Source organism: Nanorana parkeri, unplaced genomic scaffold (genome assembly GCF_000935625.1).
Source record: "Nanorana parkeri isolate BGI_ZX_2015 unplaced genomic scaffold, ASM93562v1 scaffold346, whole genome shotgun sequence".
Classification (NCBI taxonomy): Eukaryota; Metazoa; Chordata; class Amphibia; order Anura; family Dicroglossidae; genus Nanorana; species Nanorana parkeri.
The window spans coordinates 1,224,619-1,247,577 of record NW_017306614.1 but is presented as its reverse complement, the minus strand read 5'-3'; the positions used below and the strand labels follow the sequence as shown (position 1 = coordinate 1,247,577).

The 22,959-nt window shown below is 43.8% G+C and overlaps 2 protein-coding genes across 3 annotated transcripts in view; both read left to right on the top strand.

Annotated features, from left to right (window-relative positions):
• NUP205 (nucleoporin 205) overlaps window positions 1-12,564 on the top strand; it is a 53,633-nt gene extending 41,069 nt beyond the window's left edge. For both annotated transcript variants that reach the window (XM_018558570.1, XM_018558569.1), the window contains exons 32-43: window positions 65-256; window positions 1,205-1,326; window positions 2,156-2,294; window positions 2,380-2,506; window positions 3,156-3,232; window positions 5,103-5,225; window positions 5,381-5,507; window positions 7,259-7,425; window positions 7,507-7,630; window positions 10,582-10,707; window positions 10,835-10,902; window positions 12,273-12,564. In XM_018558570.1, coding sequence (XP_018414072.1) covers window positions 65-256; window positions 1,205-1,326; window positions 2,156-2,294; window positions 2,380-2,506; window positions 3,156-3,232; window positions 5,103-5,225; window positions 5,381-5,507; window positions 7,259-7,425; window positions 7,507-7,630; window positions 10,582-10,707; window positions 10,835-10,902; window positions 12,273-12,425 — 1,545 coding nt within the window. In that variant the 3' untranslated portion in view covers window positions 12,426-12,564. The remainder of the gene's footprint in view (window positions 1-64; window positions 257-1,204; window positions 1,327-2,155; window positions 2,295-2,379; window positions 2,507-3,155; window positions 3,233-5,102; window positions 5,226-5,380; window positions 5,508-7,258; window positions 7,426-7,506; window positions 7,631-10,581; window positions 10,708-10,834; window positions 10,903-12,272) is intronic.
• A 6,400-nt stretch (window positions 12,565-18,964) lies between these two features.
• Window positions 18,965-22,959, top strand: part of CUNH7orf73 (chromosome unknown C7orf73 homolog) — a 4,975-nt gene continuing 980 nt past the window's right edge. Inside the window, exons 1-2 of the mRNA XM_018558559.1 lie at window positions 18,965-19,044; window positions 21,137-21,190. Of these exons, the coding sequence (XP_018414061.1) occupies window positions 19,030-19,044; window positions 21,137-21,190 (69 nt within the window). The 5' untranslated portion in view covers window positions 18,965-19,029. The remainder of the gene's footprint in view (window positions 19,045-21,136; window positions 21,191-22,959) is intronic.

Sequence of the window (22,959 nt, the reverse complement as noted above, 5' to 3'; positions counted from 1 at the left end):
GCCTCATTTTCTGTTGTGTCACAGTGAAATTTCCTCCTCTCACAAGTCCTTTTTTGTCCTTCAGATGTTGGCCCTGGCTTTGTTAGACAGGATGGTCTGTATGGACAAGCAGCAGCAGTGGCTTCTCTATCTATCCAACAGTGGACATCTTAAGGTGCTGGTAGACACTCTGGCCCAGGATGATGTTGTCTTACAGAACCTTCTGGTGCCGCAGTCTCCAGTCTTAAAGGCTTTGTACATCTACGAATCCAAAATGGTATGTAACTAATAAAGTTGTGCTGCACTACACAGAAGACATTTGCATTAACCTGACCTATATTTTACATATTTGTGTATTTGTTATAGCAGTGACGGGTCACACTCTTCTCACTTTTCTTATTTTTCATTGGGGGAGACAGTGAATATCTGGAATATAAGCTTTGCATAGAGGATGGTGAACACTAGAAGCTGAACCTTTTTTGTAACTTCAGAAAAAAACTTAATGCAGCCTCCAAATTTCCAAATTCAAGGATTGTTGAGCTGCAGTGTATTACATTTTCCCCCTATACACACTAAGCAACATGGATGGAGGAGGCTCCCTCGCGGGCTATTGTATTCAGACAGCTGAAGCACTGTCAGCCTCCCTAATACCAGCCTTCACTGTTGATTCAAGAATGTTCCCCCCACTTATACAATATTGATTTAAAAATCAACTGACTCAGGTTGAAAATTCTCAGCTGAACAGTGACTGCGTTCTATCGGCTGCAGTGCAGCTAGGAGCACCCATAGCTCGAATTTCCTCAGATTCAGCAGGAAACAGCTGAAATTCGAGTGGTGCATGGCTAGCTTTATGGTGAAGTCACACAAGTAGCAACAGGATGACTAATGAACCTCATATTTGTTGCTGTAAAGTGCTAGCAATACCAGTTGGATAGCAATACCAGTTGGATATCTGTCCCTCACTGCACCCTCACTAGCATGTGAGATGCAGCAGTGTTCCAAGCCAGCAAGGAAGTGATTCTGTTAAGGTATGTGGAAGCCTCTCTTGACAGCAGCAGAATCACCCATTTGACATTGCCCTAAAATTGCAGATGATTTTCAGTTTGTGATTTATGTTGCTAAACAGCAAAATAAATATCATTTGACCTGTTAGTAGTGAAATTCTTCAAATCAAGAAAAGCAGTTAAAGGTAGTATTTTTTTTTTTCTCATTTATTCTTATATAGGCATTTCTTACCCGAGTAGCCAAAAGTCAACAGGGTGCACTGGAGCTGCTGCGGTGTGGGGTGATTGTAAGACTGGCACAGTGCCAAGTGTATGATATGCGTCCAGAGGTTGACCAGCACGGGTAAGAGTTCAATCGTGATGTCCATTTTCCTAGATGCTCTTATTCTTTCTATCCTGCTTTTTTTTTTTTTACATTGTACACATACCCCCTCCTCTTCCCTTGAGCTGCATATATGCACATGCAGCATTTTCAGGTGCCTTAGCTTGCACTTGAGATGCTTCTGAATTCTCTATCGTCCATTAAGGGACACAGCTCTGAAGAATTCTGAGACGTAGGGTTATGCTGCTGCCTCTAGGAGACTACATATCAAATTATCTAGAGCTGTGTCTCTCAATGGACAATAGAGGGCATAGGACTTTGTTCTTACTGTAAAATCCTTTTCTCCGAGTCCATTGACTCATTCCTCCTGAAGGCGACAAGATAAATACAAAATCAAATAATTCCTGTATCCCTCAATAGACTCCTACAAAAAGATTTTATGGCAAGTACAAAAATATCTTTGTACTCAGTGTAAACTTACACTGAGAGAAAGGCAAGCCTGCCATTGCTGGCTAGTTGCGTGTCTCCTTGGCTTTGATGCTTTGAGATTAGTCAGTCAGATTGAAGTTAGAACTCATGATTTGTATATTTGGTTCAGGTCAATGCTCAGAACTTTTTTGAAGTCACTGGATCAACATGACATCCAGGCCACTAGCATTTTCTAAAGGAGAGTTCAACTATGTAAACCTCCATATTCTCTTGGTCCAGGATAAATAACTGAGAACTCTAACCCTGCTGCAGTGGGCAGTATACTCTGTAAACCAATAAGCTCAAGAGGTTGGTTTGAATACTTTTCAAGCAGGAACAGAAACGTTTACCGTTCATGAAATGTGCTCTCTCATTATTTCAGACAATATGGGTCGCGAGAGACTCCCATCTTTATCTCCGCACCATTGGAAAGATACAGGCAGATCCTCTTACCTGCTCTCCAGCTTTGCCAGGTGATCCTGACCTCCAGCACTGCCCAGCACCTACAGGCAGCCGGACAGGTGAATACCCAGAAAACTTTGAAATGTTTGCAGAGTAAATTTTAAGATTATTTAGTAACTTGTATTTTTGTTTCCTGTCTACCAGGTGTTCCAGTTCTTGGTTGCTCATTCTGACACGATTCAGGCTATCCTCAGAGGGCAAGAAGGGAGCCTGGGATCACTGCAGGAGCTGGCTCTACTCACAGGACTCCTCAGCAAAGCTGCTCTTCCAGGTCATTTACTTTGCTAGCTATTCACTAATGTGATTGATTACTGTAATTAAAGTGTATGTGTGAGCCAAAAAAACATTTCTGGACATCTCTGCAGTACATAGGCATTTCCCTATGGTTTAGTACAGAATGCTGCAAGTACAGAAATATACCTGTTTGCCAGAAATCCAGCGAGATCCAAACTTTCTGTTTACGCTAACAACTCTGCCACTGATGCACTGAAATCCCAAGCTGTGTCAGCCCTGTCTAGTTTTTCATTTTGGACTACAGAACATCTTGGTGTCTGTTAGATGGTATAGACCAGGGATGCATTGATACCATTTTTTTAGTATCGAGTACCGATATTTATCTTTCGGTACGCGTCGATACCGAGTACCGATACTAGTACTACCGCTAGCATGGAGCCGGCTTCCCGCTGCATGGCTTCCTGTTTGGCCGGGAGGCCGGCTCCATGTTCCCTCGCGGCACTGCCAGTCAGGAAATCTCCCTCTGACCGGAATTTCCGGCATCGGAGCATTTGGGCAAGTACTCGTACTTGCCCAAATACTCTGTATCGTCATCTATACTAGTATCGGTGCATCCTTAGTGTACACTGAGTAATATGTTCTTAATATGTTGTCTATGAAATCTCACTGTCAATGTCATTTTTCAGGTGTGATCAATGAGCTGGACGTCAGTTTGAACGACGGATCTCTGATGGAACTGCATGGACATATTAATCGATTTCAGGTACCTGAACTTCTCTTGCAGTGTAAAACATTTTCTTTCTTTTCCATTGAGGGGCACAGAAAGTCTGGTACTGCCAGGTTATGCTGCAGCATACAGGAGGATTAGACACGGGCTAACAAAAAAGAAAAGAAATTGTAGGCCAGCCCACGATAACTCCTCCTATACCCAACATGCCTCAGTTTTTTGCTAGTGTCTTAGAAGTGTGAAACGTCTTTTTTTTCAGCTTTGCTGCTCTCTGTAGCTATAGGGTCTACATAATCTGAGTCTTCTTTAACTCCATTGGGTAAGACAAAGTCCCCTACTCTGTTGTCAGGGGGCCTCTGTTGTGGCCAAAATTCACCTCAATTCCTTGCGGGTAGTGACTGCAGAGACTCCAAGCGCACCCCGGGCCCATTTCTTGTGGAGTCTATCTCTGACCTTTCCGAGGCCTATGAACATCCTCTTGTCGTCACCTTGGAATTACAAGGTGTCATTTCTTATAGATGAAGTTTGTATTACCCTGCATTTGGAGCATCAGTCTGGTGTCTCCAGCCTTGGCTCTTTGCAGCTGTAAGTAAGAGCTCAGAAAGACCTTTCCACTACAATTGTTATTTGACGTATTGAAGCATTGTAAAGGGTGTGGGGCCCCACCTAAGAGTACATTAGAACCATTCCTCTTTGAGAAGGAATTTGTTATCCGGTGCTCTACACCCACTGTGGATCCACCAGTGAACAACCTTAAAAGAAAAACTGGAAGAGATTATGCTTGAGTACCAGCCACTGTTTTAAAATGGCGACGTGATAGCAGTTATTTGTCCCATGATTATTCTAAAACAGATGCCGGCATTAGCCGCTCCTGGAGGCAGTGCAGCCTGAAACCAACAGGGGTCCAGCGCTAAGCCCAGGAGCTGAAACTACCAGCTAAAGGGCTTTTGATGCTTCTACAGCTCGCACTATTGTCTTAAATGTAAATAGTGTGAGTACCTGAATTTTACTTAAGATGACCATACACAGCTCAAATAGAAATAAAAAAGAAGTACACTAAAATTTGAGATGTGGGTGGCCCTGCCGACACTCCATAGAAAATCAAAGGAGATGAGCAGAAAAAAGCTGGCTGAACAGTGGCTTCAGTCACTGTTCAATTATTCTTACAGATGTGGGTGCCAGCTGTCAGAATACAATTGCCGGCAGAAAAATTCCTCCAGCCACGTTGTTTACTGGGAGAGAGGGAAGCAGCACAGTCAGCCGGCTGCTCCTCATTTCACTGTCCAGTCACAGGCTTGGGGGGGTACATGACCTGTGAATGTTGCCTAACTGCAAAAAACAACAAAAATCCTGCCCTGCCAGACATGGTTGTGCTAGAGTGGACAGTGATAGCTTGTTTTAAACCGGTTTACTTCTTCAGTATATGTAAAGCTTTAATGTTCATAGTCTGGACACATGTTCACTTTAAAGAGCTCCTTTTGTCTACCATAAAAATAGAATAATACCACACTTTAAAAAAATAGAACTTCTCTTTCCATCGGGCAGAAACTCAAATCTCATGAGCCGTCTGCTATGTCGCTACAGGACACCAGATGTGCCAGCTGGTGGGAAGAACTCCAGCACAAGGCAAGATCAGCGAGTGTTCATAAACTATAGCAGAGAATAACTAGGTCTCTTGTCCTGCCAGTTAAGGCTGTACTACTGTATTAGCAAAGCTGTGTAAAGTTTAAGACTGGATGGATAGAAATACAAATCCTTGTAAAACAGCTCTCATATGTATTTTACATGTAAATGTAGCTGTTTGCCCGGAGTTCAGCTTCAAACTGGCAAATGGCTTTCAGAAGCAGCCCTAAAATACCAGGTTTGATGATCCCTGCCTGAGCACTGATTTCTTTATTTTTTGCAGCGTCTCAGCCTAGCTTTATTGAGCCGCTTTGGAGGCTCAGACAAACTCCGGCAGCTCAGTTTACAAAATGACGGATCCCAGCTAGATGGCAAAAGAGACGAAATGGAGCTGGCAATGCAGCAGGTAAGCTGGGCTGTCCAGCCAGAAGTTCTCCCAATGTTTAGAGGTATCTCAGATGAACTTGGTTTTAGATGGACTTGGCTCTTACTGACATATTTTGAATGTGGTAAGAAAGAGAATTGCTGTCTGTTATCTTCCTAATGTTCTGTTTTATTTAGGTCTGTTCCAATGTGATGGAATACTGCCATAGCCTAATGATACAAACCTCCCCCAATCTTCAGCAAATGGTGTGTCTATTCACCCCCAGCCTAAGCGAGAGCACTGCCAGAGAAGGCTCAAGATTAGGTATGTAATTGGGTTTTAATTTTTTGATCAGTCAGAATACTTTCATTGACCCCTTGTCAATCATCTATAGGCGAGACAGCTGTGGGGTAGGATAACCAGCTGATGCCACATTAATGTCGCAAGTTCCTGAAGAGCTGTTTACAGTTCTGCCATCGAAACGTTCATATTGATAATTGACAACTACATTTTATCAAGTACTAAACATGCTTCCAAAACGGCCACTGATTTCGCAAAGTTCATTTTCTTACATTTTCGCGGAAGCATTGTTCTAAATTTTGGTCAGACATCTAAAATGGCTGCCCTTGTCCTGTGCAATGAACCAGTTGGCTACCTTCTCTCATGTATTGGCCAACAGCTTTTGTTTTTTCCTAGTGTGACAATGTTTTTATCATCTTCTTATCTTGTTGGTGGATTTCTTATTTACACCTCTTCTTTTTTTTGTGACAGGTCAAACTGTCCAGCAAAAGTGGCAGTCACAGGGGTTGGGACTGTCACATATTGGGAATATATTGATATATTTTATTGATATGGCTTCTACCAAAAGAGAAAAAAAACTGTTGTTTGCCGTCTGGAGACGGCAACCCGCAGATGCTGCAGTGCCGTCCATCCGTTTTTTTACTACGGGCGGACGGCAAGAGGTTAAAAAGTTGCCCATGAAGTTGTTGCTGCAACTCCCTCCTCTTTGGCCTTCCACTACACAGGCTATCCCCCCTTCAGTCTATCATGAATGCAGCTGCCAGACTCATTCACCTTACCAACCACCAAGTGTCTGCAACCCCCCTGTGCCGATCCCTGCACTGGCTTCCACTCGCCCAAAGGATAAAATTCAAAATATTAACAATCGCTTACAAAGCCATCCACAACTCCGCCCCCGGCTATATCTCAAACCTGGTCTCCAAAGTATCACCCTAACCGTCGGCTCTGCTTATCCCACGACCTCCTGCTTTCCAGCTCCCTTGTCAACTCCTCCCATGCTCGCCTTCAGGACTTCCCTAGAGTCTCTCGGATACTCTGGAACTCTTTACCCCAACCCGTCTGTCGCCCACCTTGACTGCCTTTAGGCGATCCTTAAAGACTCCTCTCTTCAGGGAAGTCTATCCCACCTCAACCTAACCGCTCAACCATCATGTTCTCAAACAATTCATCCCCACACAGCTCCCTCCTCATGTATCACTTCCCCTCCCTTTTAGATTGTAAGCCCTCATGGGCAGGGCCCTCCTTACCATCTTGTCTTGATTTGTATTGTGATTGTAATGTCTTCCCTATATTGTAAAGCGCTGCGCAAACTGTTGGCGCTATATAAAGCCGGTATAATAATATGTATTTGTAGAGCTGGCCATACACTGTTATATTTTTTTTTAGTTCCGCCTGCAGGCTGAGCAAAAAAAAATACAACAGATTCCTTCATGTATGCTAAGCAGCGTGGATAGACGAATCTCCCACTTTTGTCCTTTTGTATTCTAATAGCGGCGAGTTTGCCGCTGTCAGAATAATCAAACGGTGACAGCACATGTTTGGCTACCGTACTGTTCGCCCTAAGACTTTCCTTGCGGCTCAGTCGAAGGATGCCAGATGGAAGGGTGCTGGCAGGGCTGCCCACTGTGCGAATTTCACCCTCTTCATTAAGAACTGGCTGAAGTATGTACAGTATATGGCGAGTGTAACTCTATGTCCATTTAACACTATTCTAGGATGAGTTTTACAGGAAGTGGATTCAAGTGGCTAATAAAATCTTTATCATTTGTTGACAGACTCCCAGACAGCCATTTTCTCCTCCTGGAAGCTCCCCAGTCTTGGCATCGTCTTTTCTCTCCTTAAACAATGCTCTAGCGACTTTTTCACCTACTACGAGCTCCATCGGCAGAGCATGAGCAAGTTACAGAACGTGGAGCAGCTTCCACCCGATGAAATCAAAGAGGTATCTGTCTGAATCAAAATGTTCTGTTCTGACGTTTGTCGGAAGGTGTTCTTTAATCAGTTACATTTTTTCTGTCCTTAGTTGTCCCAGTTTGAGATGCCTTTTGGGGTAGATAAAATCTCCAGCACACAGAAGTATGCTCTGGCACGGAGGAGATTGGTGAAACTCATCAACAGCAAAGCCAAACTTTTATCAGTCTGCTGCTGTATCCTTTCACTAATATTTCAGTGTTCTTTGCTTTTGTCATATGGAGGGGGGAGGACATTTTGATCTTTGTGAATGGCAGCGCATGCCTGAAAGCATTACACATTTGTGATTTGTGCCAGGACATTATTAAGTGGATTTTGTTTAACAATTTGATACAATTTTATATGTACTTTTACTATATTTTATGCATGTTATCAAATGTGTACACATTCAAAGTAGTTGTGCACAGATACTTTTCAAATACCAGTGCCGATACTTGGCATTTTCATGAGAACTACCAGGGTTGCAGCGGTTGCATCTGGGACCTGGCTCTGGCACTCCATCACTGTCCTGAAATCATTAGTCTGTATTGTTTTAGAAACACTGTCACATGACAATAAACAAAAATGTATCAGTACTCGTACTTGTAAGTACTCGGCAAGTACCAGTACTCGTACTCACAAAACTGGTATCTGTGCATCACTTTATATTTATAAAAACATAATCGTACATTAAAACTGAGATGTACAAATCCCAGGAGCTCAGTGTGCTCCTCACAAATGACAGCTGCCTCCTAATTTTTGAATTTTTCTCTAGCCTAGTCTTGGAGCTCAAAAGTATCGGTACTTGTGCTCGTACTTGTACCGAGTACTGTACTTGGTATCTGTGCAACCCTTTTCAAAAGCCCAGAGACTGCTTCTGTGCTCCACCAACTTGGATGTAACGACAGCAGCCCCAGCACACTCAGAGCTGTCCCTTTGCTTCTCCCTAGGCAACTACATACAAGTTTATGCAGGGAGGTAAAGGGAGGAGCTGGGCCAGCGCATGTAGTAATTAGACACTCCCAGAAGAGGAGAGGTATGTAACATGCAAGGAGGAAGGGGGCTGTGCTAGGGAATTGACTTTTCCTGGAGCATTCAAACTTTCTACCAAGTTCAGAGACACATTGCAAGTGATTAAAAACATTTTTTTCCATTGAGGGACACAGCTTTGAAGAATTCTGAGATGTAGGGTTATGCTGCTGCATCCAGGAGAAATGGACACTAAGTAAAAAAATTTAAAAACCTGTCACTTTTTAAGGACATAACCCCTCCCACCTCCCACCAGTCGGTTTCACTTGGTGTCCTTAGGAGATTGGATTTATTTCTCTTCTGGTTTATTTTAGTTTATTTTTTTTTCTTCATTGAAGATTCTTCTGCCAAGAGCTGCTAGTTGACTCATACCGGATATTATGAAATCCTCAGAGTCTCTCTAGCTAGCTGACAGAACTGAGAGGTTCATACCGGACAAGTTAAATCCTGGAAGTTTCTCTAGTTGTCATGAAGCAGATCGTTTCTGGTCTCAGTACTCATGCTTTGTCCTGATGTGGTCCTGTTTTTAACATTTAATGGTTAGGACTTTATTTCCTGGGGACTCCTATTATGTCAAGAACAGGGCTATGGAGTCTCTTTAAGAGGCCGGGACTTGGATTTGATGACACACTTGTTTTTATCTGCTGCACAGGTGCAGGTAGATTTCCAACAGTTCTGAACAGAAGACTTCGTCCGATTCTGAAAGCACTAAATACATTTGTAGAAATTCCAGGTGGGATCCATTCGGTCGGTTGTCGTCTCTCTTAGTCAAGGAGATTTTTTTGGTTCCCATAGACGTAAAGGATGTGTTTACACATGTGTTACACATTTCTGTATTCCCAGCTCAACAGAGTTTCCTTTGTTTTGTGGCAGACAACTTTCATTATAAGTTTGTGGTTTTTACAAAAGTTCTTGCTCTGGTTCTAGAATTTTTTTGGTCGCAAGGGCATTCTGATTATCGAATACTTAGATAGTCTTTTACTTTGAGAGCGGTCTCTTACCTTGACACGTCTCCACACACACTCAAACCTGCACATCCGTGTGGGTCCGGGTGTCCACACTTGGACTACTTTGACACGCATGTGTAGTTTTGGGTGTGTGTATGACAGTTTGTAATTGTGTGCAGCCGTATCCTTCCATGGGGAAGAACGGGTCTCTGTGCACAATTACTCACAGCACCTGTCGCACTCAGGATCGGTTCTTTTTACAGACATGTACACCTGTCTAAATGAACACTTTAGAGAGCGCAGCTGGGCCGCTACCACAATATGGCACACAGGGGCCACGCACGCACACGCAATGCCATATGGATGCATGGCTGGGAGCGGCAGATGTGCCCGCAGCTCTCCCCACCGGACCTGTTCAGCAGAAGGGGATATGGGGAGGTTCCTTCGAGGTCAAGATTGTGTTCGGCCTGAGCCACTCCGTTCAGGTGTAGAAAAAGACCATCTACCCGGCACAAGCAACTGCATGTCCTGGGCGTCAGGTGATGGGATTTGCGCATCCCTGATCCCAACATTTTAGAATTCTTTAGAGCTGTGTCCCTTAATAGACGATAGAGGAAATAGGATTTTGTTCTTACCGTAAAATCCATTTCTGGGAGTCCATTGAGGGACACAGCTCCTTCCCCTCATTTCCTTTCATATTGCTTGCTACAACTAGCAGGTGGGAAGAGTTATGTCCTGAATGTAGCAGGCCTCTAATTTTTTTGCCTACTGTCCATTTCTCCTTGAGGCAGCAGCATAAGCCTCAGAATTCTTCAGAGTTGTGTTCCTCGACGTTCTCCAAAAGATGGGTTTTGCGGTAACAACAAAATCCTATTATTTATGCAAAGGAAAAACACTGCAAGTAAGCATTTTAAATACCTGACTATTTTATGCTTTTACCTGCAATTGTTTGAGTTAGTGATAGGAACCCTTTCACATGAAAAATATATCTTGTCCTAGGTCCACTCTAAGTTTGCTTTTGTTAAACAAGAACATAATTTGGCAGATGTTAACAGCTGTCCAGCTTTGGCTGATGAAGGGTCAGTATTGCTAATGTGGATAACCAATTTAATCTTCTTTTTCATAAAGTAAACTTGGCTCCACCTATTTTCCTTGATTGGCCACGAAATTAGATATCATAGAAACATGTCTCTTTATACTATGGCGCCACCTAGAGTACTACTTGCTCCAGTACACCCCAAACGACAGCCCGGATTTAGTGTTCGCCAACACATCTTTCGGCTCTAAAAGGCTCCAAAGTGAGTAATGTTTCTCAGAGTCCTGTGCAAGAGACGCAAGGACATTATTTTGTTCTTGTGTGAAACTATTTTTCATGTAGCTACGAGACAATTGCAGCTCTGGTACATTGTTTTGTTGTCTCCACAGATACATTGAACGACTCAAACATAGACTTCAGGTTACAAAGCAAGATCACCCAACAAGACATTGATTTGGTGAGCATAATTCCTGCGTTATAAGAGATCGGGAAATTAAAAATATCGTTTATTGTATCTTTTATGGCTGTGGGTTTAACCCATTCATGACCAAAAGGTGATTGAACCGAACCAGACCAGACATAAATTTAGCAGTACCTGTTAGGCCCCGTTCACACTGAGCGATTTATTGCGCGGTAATTCCCGCGATATCGCGGCTATTTACCGCGCGATATCACTCTCCAATGCTTGGCAATGGGGCAAAGGGTCCTGCTGTCGCGGATCGTGCGTCGCTACAGCAGGACCCTTTTTGGAGCGGATTTTGCCGCGATTCAATGCAAGCATTTGCACGATATCGCGCAAAATGCAAATCGCGCGACAAACGCATCGCGCAGTGTGAATGGGGCCTAAATGTGACTGTAATATGCTTTCTGTACCTAAATCATTTGGACAGTCTTTTTTTTTTTTTCTTGGACTGACCAATGAACAAAAATTAAAAAGTAAACTTTAAAAATGTATTGTTAAAGTGGACCTTTACCCTACCTAATAATGTGAATATCCTCATTGCAGACACTAGCTTGTTAAAGGGTACCTGACGTGAGAAAATAATGGGGGCCGCCATTGCTGAACTCTCCTTTTAAGAATGCCTGTTCCCTTCTCATGATGACACTTTGGGAACAATACTTAAGAAGACGCTGACCAAGAAATGAAAAGGCATGCTGACACCCATTTTCAGCAATGGCAGCCCACTATTTCGGTCTACATAGGCCCTATCCCTCCACTCGGTGCAGCTCCACATTGGTAATTAAAATATACCCATTACTTTTTGTTTTCAGTCACAGGTTATCTGTGCCTTTTTCCTACCGCAAAGGGCAGATCCTAAGTGGTGTCACTAAGTGATGGTGCTCTGTTTTGTGCAACATTCTTCCTGCAAGTCCAGGGCCTTGACACATTAGGCGTACAAGAAGCGGACTGAATGACACTGGGTGTCATTCAGCCCAGAGGAGATTTATTGGTTGGGAGCCGGAGCAAGGAGTCTGCTGAGTACAGCAGCTACGCCAGAACTTTCTTTTTAGGCTGCCCTGCAAACCCTATATTTTTTTCCTTTGTGCCCAAGATGGTTTTAAAGCAACCAAACTATTCTGGGTGTCTGGCTTCAGAGATCAGGAATTTTAGCAGGTCCCTCAGCTTCCGTAATTTTTAATGGATTATTGTTAGAGATGCAGATACTGCCAAAAAATGTGATTAAGATGACATTTTGCATCAATATTGTGAGACTAATTTTCTGAGTGCTAGGTCATAGAAATTGGTGACAGGCCAACAGCAGTAGATTTAAATATCTGAAGCTATATAAAGTTGCCCATACTAATCTGTTTTTCTTCCCTGTTCAGCTACAGAGAGACGGCGCTAACATTTTCGGGGAATCTTTGCAAAAGCGTCTGCTGGATATCGAGAGTGTCTATTGCAAAGTGCGGTCTCGGCACAGTTTCATCCAGGCGCTGGTCAGGAGGATAAGGGGCCTTCTGCGATTCCCCAGAGCATGATCTGAAATGACCCTCACCAGAATGTGCTAGAGTTATTTTCTACTTTCTAAATTATGGACAGACTTTTTTCCACTTTTTTGGGTATCCAACTGTACGGAAATAAATTGAATGTGACATTTTTTTACTGCCACTACAAGCTGAATAAAAAATTACATTTCAATGCGGTTGTTCCTTGTGCTGATCCTTTTGAATACAATTTGCAAAGCATACTGACGTACACTCGGCCTGAACCCGCTGTACATCAATCACACAAGACTATACGTAGTGCTGAACTGAGCAAGCCGTCACAAGGACATGGCGATACCACTGATAGCCTCACCCTGCACAGAGATTTCTCAGCTCATGAGACAACAGGCCAGCAGACTGGTACGTAAAGGGTTAACTGCGGAGTCAATTAACCCTAGTGACTATGGCTCTCAAGCGTTTGCTGCCACCACGTACATTAACGGAAGCACGCACCGATCCCAGCAAATACTGTGACCCTTCAAAAACCTTAAAGCCTAGGATACCACTGTCCTCTCAGACAGGAATATGACAGGTCTCACTATACAGTAGCCCTCTTCACAGAGGCAAGGATACTTTAAGTTCCTATTTAGAGTGTAGAGATAAGCTTAATGATTTTTAAGATCGTCCTTTTAATAAAAGAAATGGTGCAGGAAAATATACAGAAAAATATATTAATAAAGAGACAAAATATATATGTAGAACAAAAAGAGAATACTTAACAGTCCTGGTTTTTAATTCTGACAAAGTCCAGAGTTCAATAAGCAAAAGGGGTTTGAGTGGCTCTTTTCCAAGCAAGGCTTGCACAGATGTTATCCAGATATAAAAGTAGAATTCTTCTGGGATGTTACGAACTTCTTGATGTTGCAGGAGTTCCTTTTCTTGATGTTACAAACAAGAGCCTTCTAGCTGCCTGTGCCGCTTCTTTTTGTCAGCCCTCTAGGGGGGAAAGGGAGCAGGAGGGATGAGCCTTTCCGATGTCCCCCTCTGCTCCTCCCAAACGGTTACATTCATAACTAAGAGGATAATTGAGTATTCATATCCAAAACTGTCTGACAACCCCTAAATTATGATGCGTCATGAAGATAGCTTTAAATTGAGACCAAACTTGCCGTAGATATAAATGATGGTTGGGCCAGAAGGACAAATGTCGCCTCTCCAGCCCCTGAGCATCATAAGCTATTTATTTTGGTATGTCTGTCTCGACGAGACACAGCTATTTGTGTACTTAATTTTACAATATCACTCTCCAATTCCAAGTTATGAAATTGAGTTGATATTGAAAGTCAGTTTTAGGACTTTCGGGTGAATGCTGGGGGCAGGGTAGGGTCACTTACAACTAAATGAAAGACTGCATTTGCCTTAAGCTAGATATATTTAATATTACTAGGTTTAAACCTAACCCTAAGTATCATCACATATAATCAGTAAATGATTACTGATTAGGGATTTTTTGTACACTATATGGTCAAAGGATTGAGTTTCGGTGTCAGCTGCACCCATTCTTAAGGCCCCTTTCACACAGGCTGATCCGGAGGGGAGCCGTGCACAGTTCCCATACTGATCAGAGCAGTACGGAGCGGATGTCATTGTTGTGACATCCGTGTCTGTCCAGTTTTTCCTCCATCTTGCGATGGAGGGGAAAAAATGAAATTTCCGGATCCCATTCCAGTCTTTGGGGTAACGGATGTAAACAGGACATGTGTCCGTTTACTTCAGATCACCCCAAATCCGGCATGATTTTTCCAGACTTGGTCAAACTTTGGGGTAGCTGGGTGTAAACAGATCGCTGCCCTTAGACTAGCACTGGGCATCCGATCAGGTCAGCTTGGAAAACTTTCAGGTGGATCTGATTGTAATGCCCGTGTGAAAGGGGCCTAACAGGTACACAAAATCAGGGACATAGTAATGCAATGTCAATTGACAAATCCTCAGCCAAACCTGCCTCCGCATGAAGGTGCACCCCCACTTTCCAGAGTTGAGGGGATGTTTGTTAACCTTTGCATCTCCATGGACAGCTTGAACCTAAGAAGCTTAGGTGCAGGAGGAGGTATCCCAGGGCTACAAACTGTAGTTTTGTTCCCTTCTTCCTCCTCAGTTTCCCATCTCCAACTTCCTCCACCTGTAAGTGTGGTTGTTTTTGCTCACAGCTGCTGCAGGCTTAGTGTTCCTTTGAATGGAACATTCCCCCTTGATGGTGATCTCTCCTGTCCTGGTCTGAGCATCAGGTTGATTCTCTGTAGCCTTCCCTTGGTTGTGTTAGTAAATGTTCCTGTCCTGCATGGGATTTGGTCTTTCTGGTTGCCCTTGTGCAGATGGCTTCATTTCAGATCCTTCAATAGCTTTTGCCCAACCTTCAGCTGGACTGCTTTTGAACATCCTGTTGGTGAATTTCTGTGTCCCTCAATGGACGATGGAGAAAACTTTTGTACTTACCCTAAAATCTTTTTCTTCGAGACCATTAAGTCACTCAAGTCCTACTACTCTTTCCTTTCTCGTCAAACAGAGGCATGTTGAACAGCAGAAGGGTTATACAGGAGCTGCCTTTTCAGCATTTCTGTTTGCCAGTGTCCCAACCTCCTGAAGGTGGCTCTATAACCTGACTCTTTATGATTTCCTGTGTCCCTCAATGGATTTGAAGAAATAGATTTTGTGGTAAGGAGAAACATCTTTTTTTTTTCCTGTTCCAGCATGACTGTGCTACTGTGCTTACTACAAAGTCAGCTTACTAAAGACATAGTGTGATCAGTTTAGTGTGGACTGCACACTTTTTTTTTCCTGTCTGAATGGACACAAATATCAGATACACCCAGAATCTTGTGGAAAGCCTTACCACAAGTGTGAAGTCTGTTCTAGCCACAAAGTGACGTCAACGCCATATTAATGCCCATGATTATTGAATGGGATGTCCAACCAGCTCATGTAGGTGTGATGGTCAGGTGTTGGCAAACGTATGGCAATAAAGTGTAGCTAAAATCAAACTAGAGTTAAAATAAGTTTCTGCTGTTAAGTAAACTTGAGCAGGGAATTGCAGGGGGGATGGGGAATCATTCCCTTTGTGTTAACCCCAAGAGGGCCAATTTACACAGGGCTTCTTCTGCTGGTGGAGGGGAGTTAAGGGAAGGTGGTTACAAACAAGTTCACGCTAAAGTAGTATCAAACTCTCAAACTTTTTTTTAAATATTGAATCCAGATCAAACCAATGTACATTGCCCAGCACTGTATTTCCTTACATTTCTGCTCAAGCACTTACAGTATTCATGTTTGCAAACACCTGGCTTCAACTATATCCGCTTCTTCCCTGAACTTCCTGTTCCGTACAAGATCGTAAGGGACAGCACAGACTACAGCAACTGTCCATCTACTAGCTTGGAGAGGGGAGCGGGGATCTATTGGTTTGCCTTGCCATACCCGGGTGTTTGTGGAGACGCACGCAGCTTACTAGCACACACATGCGGGTGGCTCCATAGGACCCTGTAAAGTAAAGGAGCCACCCTAAAACAGGAAATCAGGGCCAGTGCTAAGGGAAATAGATTGTAAGCCCTCACGGGCAGGGCCCTCCTTACAATCTTGTCCTGAATTGTATTGTGATTGTAATATCTTCCTTTATATTGTAAAGCGCTGTGCAAACTGTTGGCGCTATATAAATCCCATATGATAATAATAACCTGTGGATTCTACAGGAAGCTAAAACTTTTAAACGTCAAAGAGCAGCATCCATTGTAAGTGATTTCATCAGCATTTGAAATAGCTTAAAAACGTTGACTTTAATATCACTTTCAGGTAAACTTGTCGGAAATCTGGTCAATTCAAACATGACAACATCCATAAAGCTGTCTATCATAAAGGACCCTTAGAACAATCTGAGAGGTCGAAGGGACCATAGCCAAGTGCAAACTTTTTTCTCATGCTTCTGCTTAGAAATATTCAGGGACGTGCGGTCAGAAGGGGAGGAAGGTGAGGCAGAGCCTCAACTAGTATTATGAAATAAAAAGGTGTCGGCTTTAAGTCTGAAAAAGCGGGCTTCCCCACTTCTTGCGTAACCTAACTTGGTGAGGCAAGAGCTGTCACAGCCTCTACTCTGTGTTAGAGGCATTAGCTGTGTGGATGGCTTGGACCAATGGCAAAGCGCTATTGGTCCAAAGTGCCCAATAAAAAAAAAACAACCCACTGAGGCCATCGATCTTGATGCCTCAGCAGTAACTAGCAAGCGAGGGACAGGAAGGCTCCTCCCCATACAGCTTGATTACTGAGCTGGGGGTGGGGCTTTGGTGGGACGTGGCGGAGCTTTACCGGGCTGGGGGATGCCTCACCCAGCACAGTCGGCACGACACTGTAAATATTGTCACCATGTGTTTATTTTGTATTTCCCTGGTGTGTGATGAGTTTACTCAATGACAGAATAATGCAAAGTAATCTGGAATATCAGCAGATATGTTCTCCTGATAATGGGTCAATAATTGTGTGATCTTTGTCTCCTAAGAGCAAAAGGTGAAGAAAAAGTAAATCTTTGGAGAAATTGGTGCATTTTATCAGGCTGGAAGTCAAAACCAAAAAAAGGAAATCTGAGGATCCCAACACAATCCAGGAATGGATTTTCACAAAAAAATGCTCGGCAACTGCAATTTCTTTTGATAGAATCTTGGGGATTTTACCAATCCAGTTTTCAATTGCATCTCTGCAAACTCTGCAACAATATCCTGTTAAAATATGAAAGCGTGTTAATGCCTTTTAGACATACCATGGTTTACCTTCTCTATCTTTTTTTTTGGAGACACACACAGCTTACTAGCACACACAAGGGTGGCTCCACAGGACCATGCATGGGAAAGGAGCCACCTTAAAACAGGATATCGGGGCCAGTGCTCACGGGAACCAGATGATTCTGCAGGAAAGTAACACTTTTAAACATCAAGGAGCAGCATCCATCGTAAGTGATTTAATCAGCATTTGAAATAGCTTAAAAACCTTTTGACTTTAAAGGAGTACTATGCGGCGAGTGAAAAATCACTCAGCCTCATAGTTCTAGCCGACCTGTGACAATGAAACTGTCACAGGTTGGCTAAATAGATCGTGAAGTGAGCGAGCACATAGCGTCGCTCGCTCACTTCTCGGTCTATCCCTGCAGAGAACGGTGACTGTCACTCACGGCTCCCTGCAGGGATCCCCCCCCCTTCCCTGTCTGATCCGCGCTGACTATCGGAATAGATGGAGGAGGGGCGGCACAGCTGGCTCTGCCTCTAAATAGGCAGAGCCAGCTGACAATCCCGCAGCTGGGTGGATCTCGACAGTAATGTCGGGATCCGTCCTGTCTGCGGCGCCTCAGTATACCGCGACTGAGCTTAGGGTGACGGGAGGACGCTAGTTTGTGTCCTCCCGTTACCCTTAGGAGAACTATGGGGAAAAGCCCTGACCTCATAGTTCTCCTTTCATTTTATATTACCTGACATTCTCTTCTACCTCTCGGGGACTCTGTCTGGTCTGTTGCTCAGTGGTCCAATGTCCTCTTTTCTGATGAGAGCAAATTTTGCATCTCATTTGGAAACCAAGGACCCAGAGTATGGAGGAAGAATGGAGAGGCACACACTGCAAGATGCTTGAAGTCCAGTGTGAAGTTTCCACAGTCTGTGTTGATTTGGGGAGCCATGTCATCTGCTGGTGTTGGTCCACTGTGCTTCATTAAGTCCAGGGTCAACGCAGCCGTCTACCAGGAGATTTTGGAGCACTTCATGCTTCCTTCCGCAGACGAGCTCTATGGGGATGCTGACTTCATTTTCCAGCAGGACTTGGCACCTGCCCACACTGCCAAAAGCACCAAACCTGGTTCAATGACTGTGGGATTACTGTGCTTGATTGGCCAGCAAACTCGCCTGACCTGAACCCCATAGAGAATCTATGGGGCATTGCCAAGAGAAAGATGAGAGACATGAGACCGAACAATGCAGAAGAGCTGAAGGCCGCTATTGAAGCATCCTGGTCTTCCATAACACCTCAGCAGTGCCACAGGCTGATAGCTTCCATGCCACGCCGCATTGAGGCAGTAATTGCTGCAAAAGGGGCCCAAACCAAGTACTGAGTACATATGCATGCTTATACTTTTCAGAGGTCCGATATTGTTCTATGTACAATCCTTGTTTTATTGATTGCATGTAATATTCTAATTTTCTGAGATTGTGGATTTGGGGTTTTCATGAGCTGTAAGCCATAATCATCACAATTATGACAAATCACGGCTTGAACTATCTTGCTTTGCATGTAATGAGTCTATCTCATATATTAGTTTCACCTTTTAAGTTGCATTGGTGAAATAAATGAACTTTTGAACGATATTCTAATTATTCGAGTTTCACCTGTAGATACATAAGAAGCCAGAATCCTGTCCAAACCTTAATGACTGTTAGCTCCTTCTACCACCTCTGCTGGTTTCCTGCATTCAGCTAAATATTTACTGCATTCTCACTATTGGCCAGTAGATGCCGCCATCGCACCACCGGCCACAGCATTGCCCCATATAAAAATGGCGGCTAGGGAGCTTCCTGCGGAAATAGGACGTTTGTACCCTGACATAGCAGTTGAGTCTTGTGCAGAGCGGTGGAGCAACATGTTACAGTTTTTGGTGAGTTATTGGAGGCAAAGAAGGACACTTAACCCTTTCCTGCTGGGTTGAAAAGTGCCAGAGTTGGGGGTGGCAGCTCAGACAGGGATCCCATAGCAATGTATATGTGTCTGTATACAAATCTCTGCGGTCCGCTTGCCTGGTCTCGGATCCCTCCTGTCCCTCTACAAATGTTCCTCTTTTATGTCATGTATTGATCTGCATAAAATTTTGGATTGCTTGGGGAAGTATCAGAACTTATGTCAGACTCCAGCGTGCCCCCGCTTGTTCATAGACAAGAATTGTCTGAGCATCATGTCGCCTGGCCCATTAATTGTCGCTTCCCTGACGGATGACTGTGCCGATGAAAACTGTGCCGTTAAAGTCAGTTGTGGGGAACGCTTAAAGCTGAGCTTCGGGCAGATATAATAGACACAAATGAATGCACCTCTCTATATATAAAAACATAATTAAATTATTATTTTTTTATATGCAAGCAGTGCAAGTACCAGAATCTGTCCTGGTGTCAGCCAAATGCAGTCCTTGTACAGCAGGGCTGGAATATGAAAAGAAGCCAATCACTTAATGTACTAAGAACAAGCTTGCTGATAGGAGAGAGCAGAGAGATGAGTTCATTGCTGTGCTGCTTCTCCTTTCACTGCTGAATCACATGCTGGGGGTGGGTCTGGATGACCTGAGCTCAGAGGAAGGTGGTTAAATGATGCTGGCAGTCAGACTGATGACATCTCAAGGGGGGGTGAAGATGAATATTGCGGCAAAAGCTGATTTTGTTAAATGGGCTATTAATTTTTATCCTTTTTTTTGCTGCATTTCCGTTTATACATTTTCCGTTTATGTTTTTGGACGGATTAGGGAAGAGTAAGAACCCCTGTGAGAGTTGTCTGTGTCTCTGCTGGGGAGAGTCACCCTCCCTGATTACCATGGGAACCATTGTTATAGGGATGAGGGGAAATATTTCATGGTGACACTTATTCCATTTGTAACTGTCTGTGGGCCAATTCACACCTATGCGATTACTATTAGGGATACACCGATACCGCTTTTTCGTTATCGAGTTCCAATATATTTTTTCGGTACTCGCTAATACCGATACCGGAAGTCCCATTAAGGAAGCCAGGCGGCGTGTAATGACTTGCCACCCGGCTTCCTGATAGCATGGAAACCGTCTCCATGCTCTCTCGTCACAAAGTGACAAGGAAGCATGGAGCCGGCTTTCTGGCTAATCAGGAACCCGGGCACTGCGTAATGACTCGTTGACCATCATCCTGATTGGTCGAGAAGCTGGCCAATCAGGAAGCTGGGCAAAAAGCGATTACAAGCTGCCTGGTTTCCTGATTGGCCGACAAGCCAGCTCCATGCTCCCTGGTCACCGAGTGACAAGGAACCATAGAGCCGGTTTCCTGGGCCAATCGGAGAGCCGGGCAGCGTGTAATGACTCGCTGCCCGGCTTCCTGATACTGGTAGCTCAGGTATCGTGCTAGGCATCGGAGCATTTGGGTACTAGTATCGGTGCATCCCTCCATTGCTATAAATTTCTATGGACCGAAAACTGCAGACGTTTCAGCTCCTGGTCGACACAAATGCAGGCATATTTTATGCTGTAGGAAAGTACAACTGTATTTGCTCTGCATGAGCCCTTAGAGAGGGATTTGTATCACTTTGCTGAGACTTTCACTAACTTCCTGCTTCATCTGTGGTACAGGAAGTGAAGGAAAATTTCCTCAACAGGACACAGACAACAGGAAATGAATTCCCTATACATACACCTTCACATTTCCATCAGGTTTGACCCCATTGGGGATATTTTCCCTCACCCACGCAAGAAATGCTGGGGAGCTTTTATCGCTGGACAGCAGGGCACAGACGGCATAAAAGCCATTGACAGGCGCTCAATCCTTCCTCACTCAATTAAAAAATAATGAGCACATTACAAATATAATAAGTTGGTTACAGTGTAGTTATCACTACCTTTAAAAGAATGGAAACCTCTTTTTCACAATATCAGTACAGAATTCCGGGTGCGGTGTGGAACTCTTGTCAGACATCTGATGTATTTATCACTGACGATGTCTCTTTTTCTTCCTCCTTCCAGGTGGGGTTTGCCTTGGGGAATGTGGTGGGAATGTACTTGGCTCAGACGTATGAGGTGAGTGAATGTCTCATTGATCAGGGAATATTTGGTGGAGTGGTAAAGTGAAACTGAACACAAGAAGTGAAGATTTGTTGTGTTATAGGGACAGTTTAGAAGTGTTAATTGTGCCTAAGGAGTAGCCATAAAATGTACCTTTTGTACAGAATTCCTCCTTAAAAATAGCAGTGCACTTCCTGGTATGCGATAGTAACTAGGCTTTCCTCATAGCTGTATATCTGCAGTGTGAGATCTAAGGCACTGCTATTCTCAGGAGATTTGGAGTGAGATTTAGCGATGTCACTACTGTGCTGCTCGCTGTTCTCCTTGCTGGAGGAACGGAAAGCCCTGCCTCTACCAAGGTGGCTGCCTCTAAACGGAGATAAGAAGGCATAGTTGGTTATGAGGAAAAGATCAGCTGCAGGGAGTCCACAGGCGATACTCTGTGCTAGTCCTTTGGCCTCTACCTGACTTTTTTTTTGGGCCACAACTTCCAGAGTTCAGTTCTTTTTAAAGGTTCAGTCCCTCCAAAACTGATATCTCAGTGTTTTGTAGTTGCCAGAGAGTTAAAATACCTGACAGTCTCTTCTATCTCTCCGGGACTCTATTGGTGAGATCTCTGTGCTGAGTTTCTGGGTCTACACGTCTGCTGTGCGCATTATACGGGGCTCCCACCATCCCTGATGGACTTTTATATTTATTATGGATATATAACAGGAGGAGAAACACACACAGGTGAACAGGGACACCTAAAACTCCTAAATGGGCGGGAACAGAGCCGGGAATTATGGCTGGGGGATCTCGCTGTTGGAGTATCTAGACACATATGAAGCCAGGGGCTGACTCTGCAAACCACGACTCACCTATATTTAAGATTTTACAACAATTTTTTGATTTGAACCGTCCGTTATCAGCAGTTGTGAACTGGGGAGGCGGGGCCTGTCTCTAGCTGGATACTATTCATTAGAGAACCAGACTGAGACAGACCGCACCACTCAATATCCCGGTAGGGGACCAAGTCCTCAATCAGATGTCCAATAGGTTCAGACAGTGGCTCGCTGCAGCCGGGAAGCCTGTACAAAGCAATGACGGGCACTGCAGCTCTCCGCCACTGTTCAGATTTATCTGCACATTCCAGCCACAAGAATCGGCTATCTTGATCTATTCATATGTGTGAAGGAGGCCGAAGGGTGTACACCAGTGAACTCCCATACAGGTCAACCACAACCGAACGCTGTTTATCAATTTAATTTGTCATGTGATCAGTTTAATCTAAATATTCTCAGCGGCTTGTGTTAATGTTTTAAAAACCTTGTTTCTGTTTATGTAAGGTACAGACATCTCTGCATAGTTATTTCAGATATAGTGACGAGAGTTTTTTAGGGAGAACTCATTAGCAAGGTTTCAAAGGGATCTAAGGTGACGGTAATATTTCCTGAAATCTAGAACTGAATTGTATCTATAAACTGCCTAATTTCGCAAGGTCTCAGGGAAAGGCATTTTTCCCCTTGAGATGATGTGCATGGTCACATGTCCTGGTCACATGTGCCAGAGTTCCAGGAAATATAGGGAGATGGATTATTCTGCCCCTAGTAACAATGGCCACCTTGAGAAGAATGAGGAGGAAAAGAGAAATAAGGTATGTAAAGTCTAAAAATCCTGCAAGTATCTGTTAGTATCAGTTTGTAGATTGTCATTACAATCTACAGGGGTTCTAAAATGTCAAAGGGTTCTAAAATCCCTGCAGGTGTAACATTGTTCAATGCTGTTATACCATAATCACCACA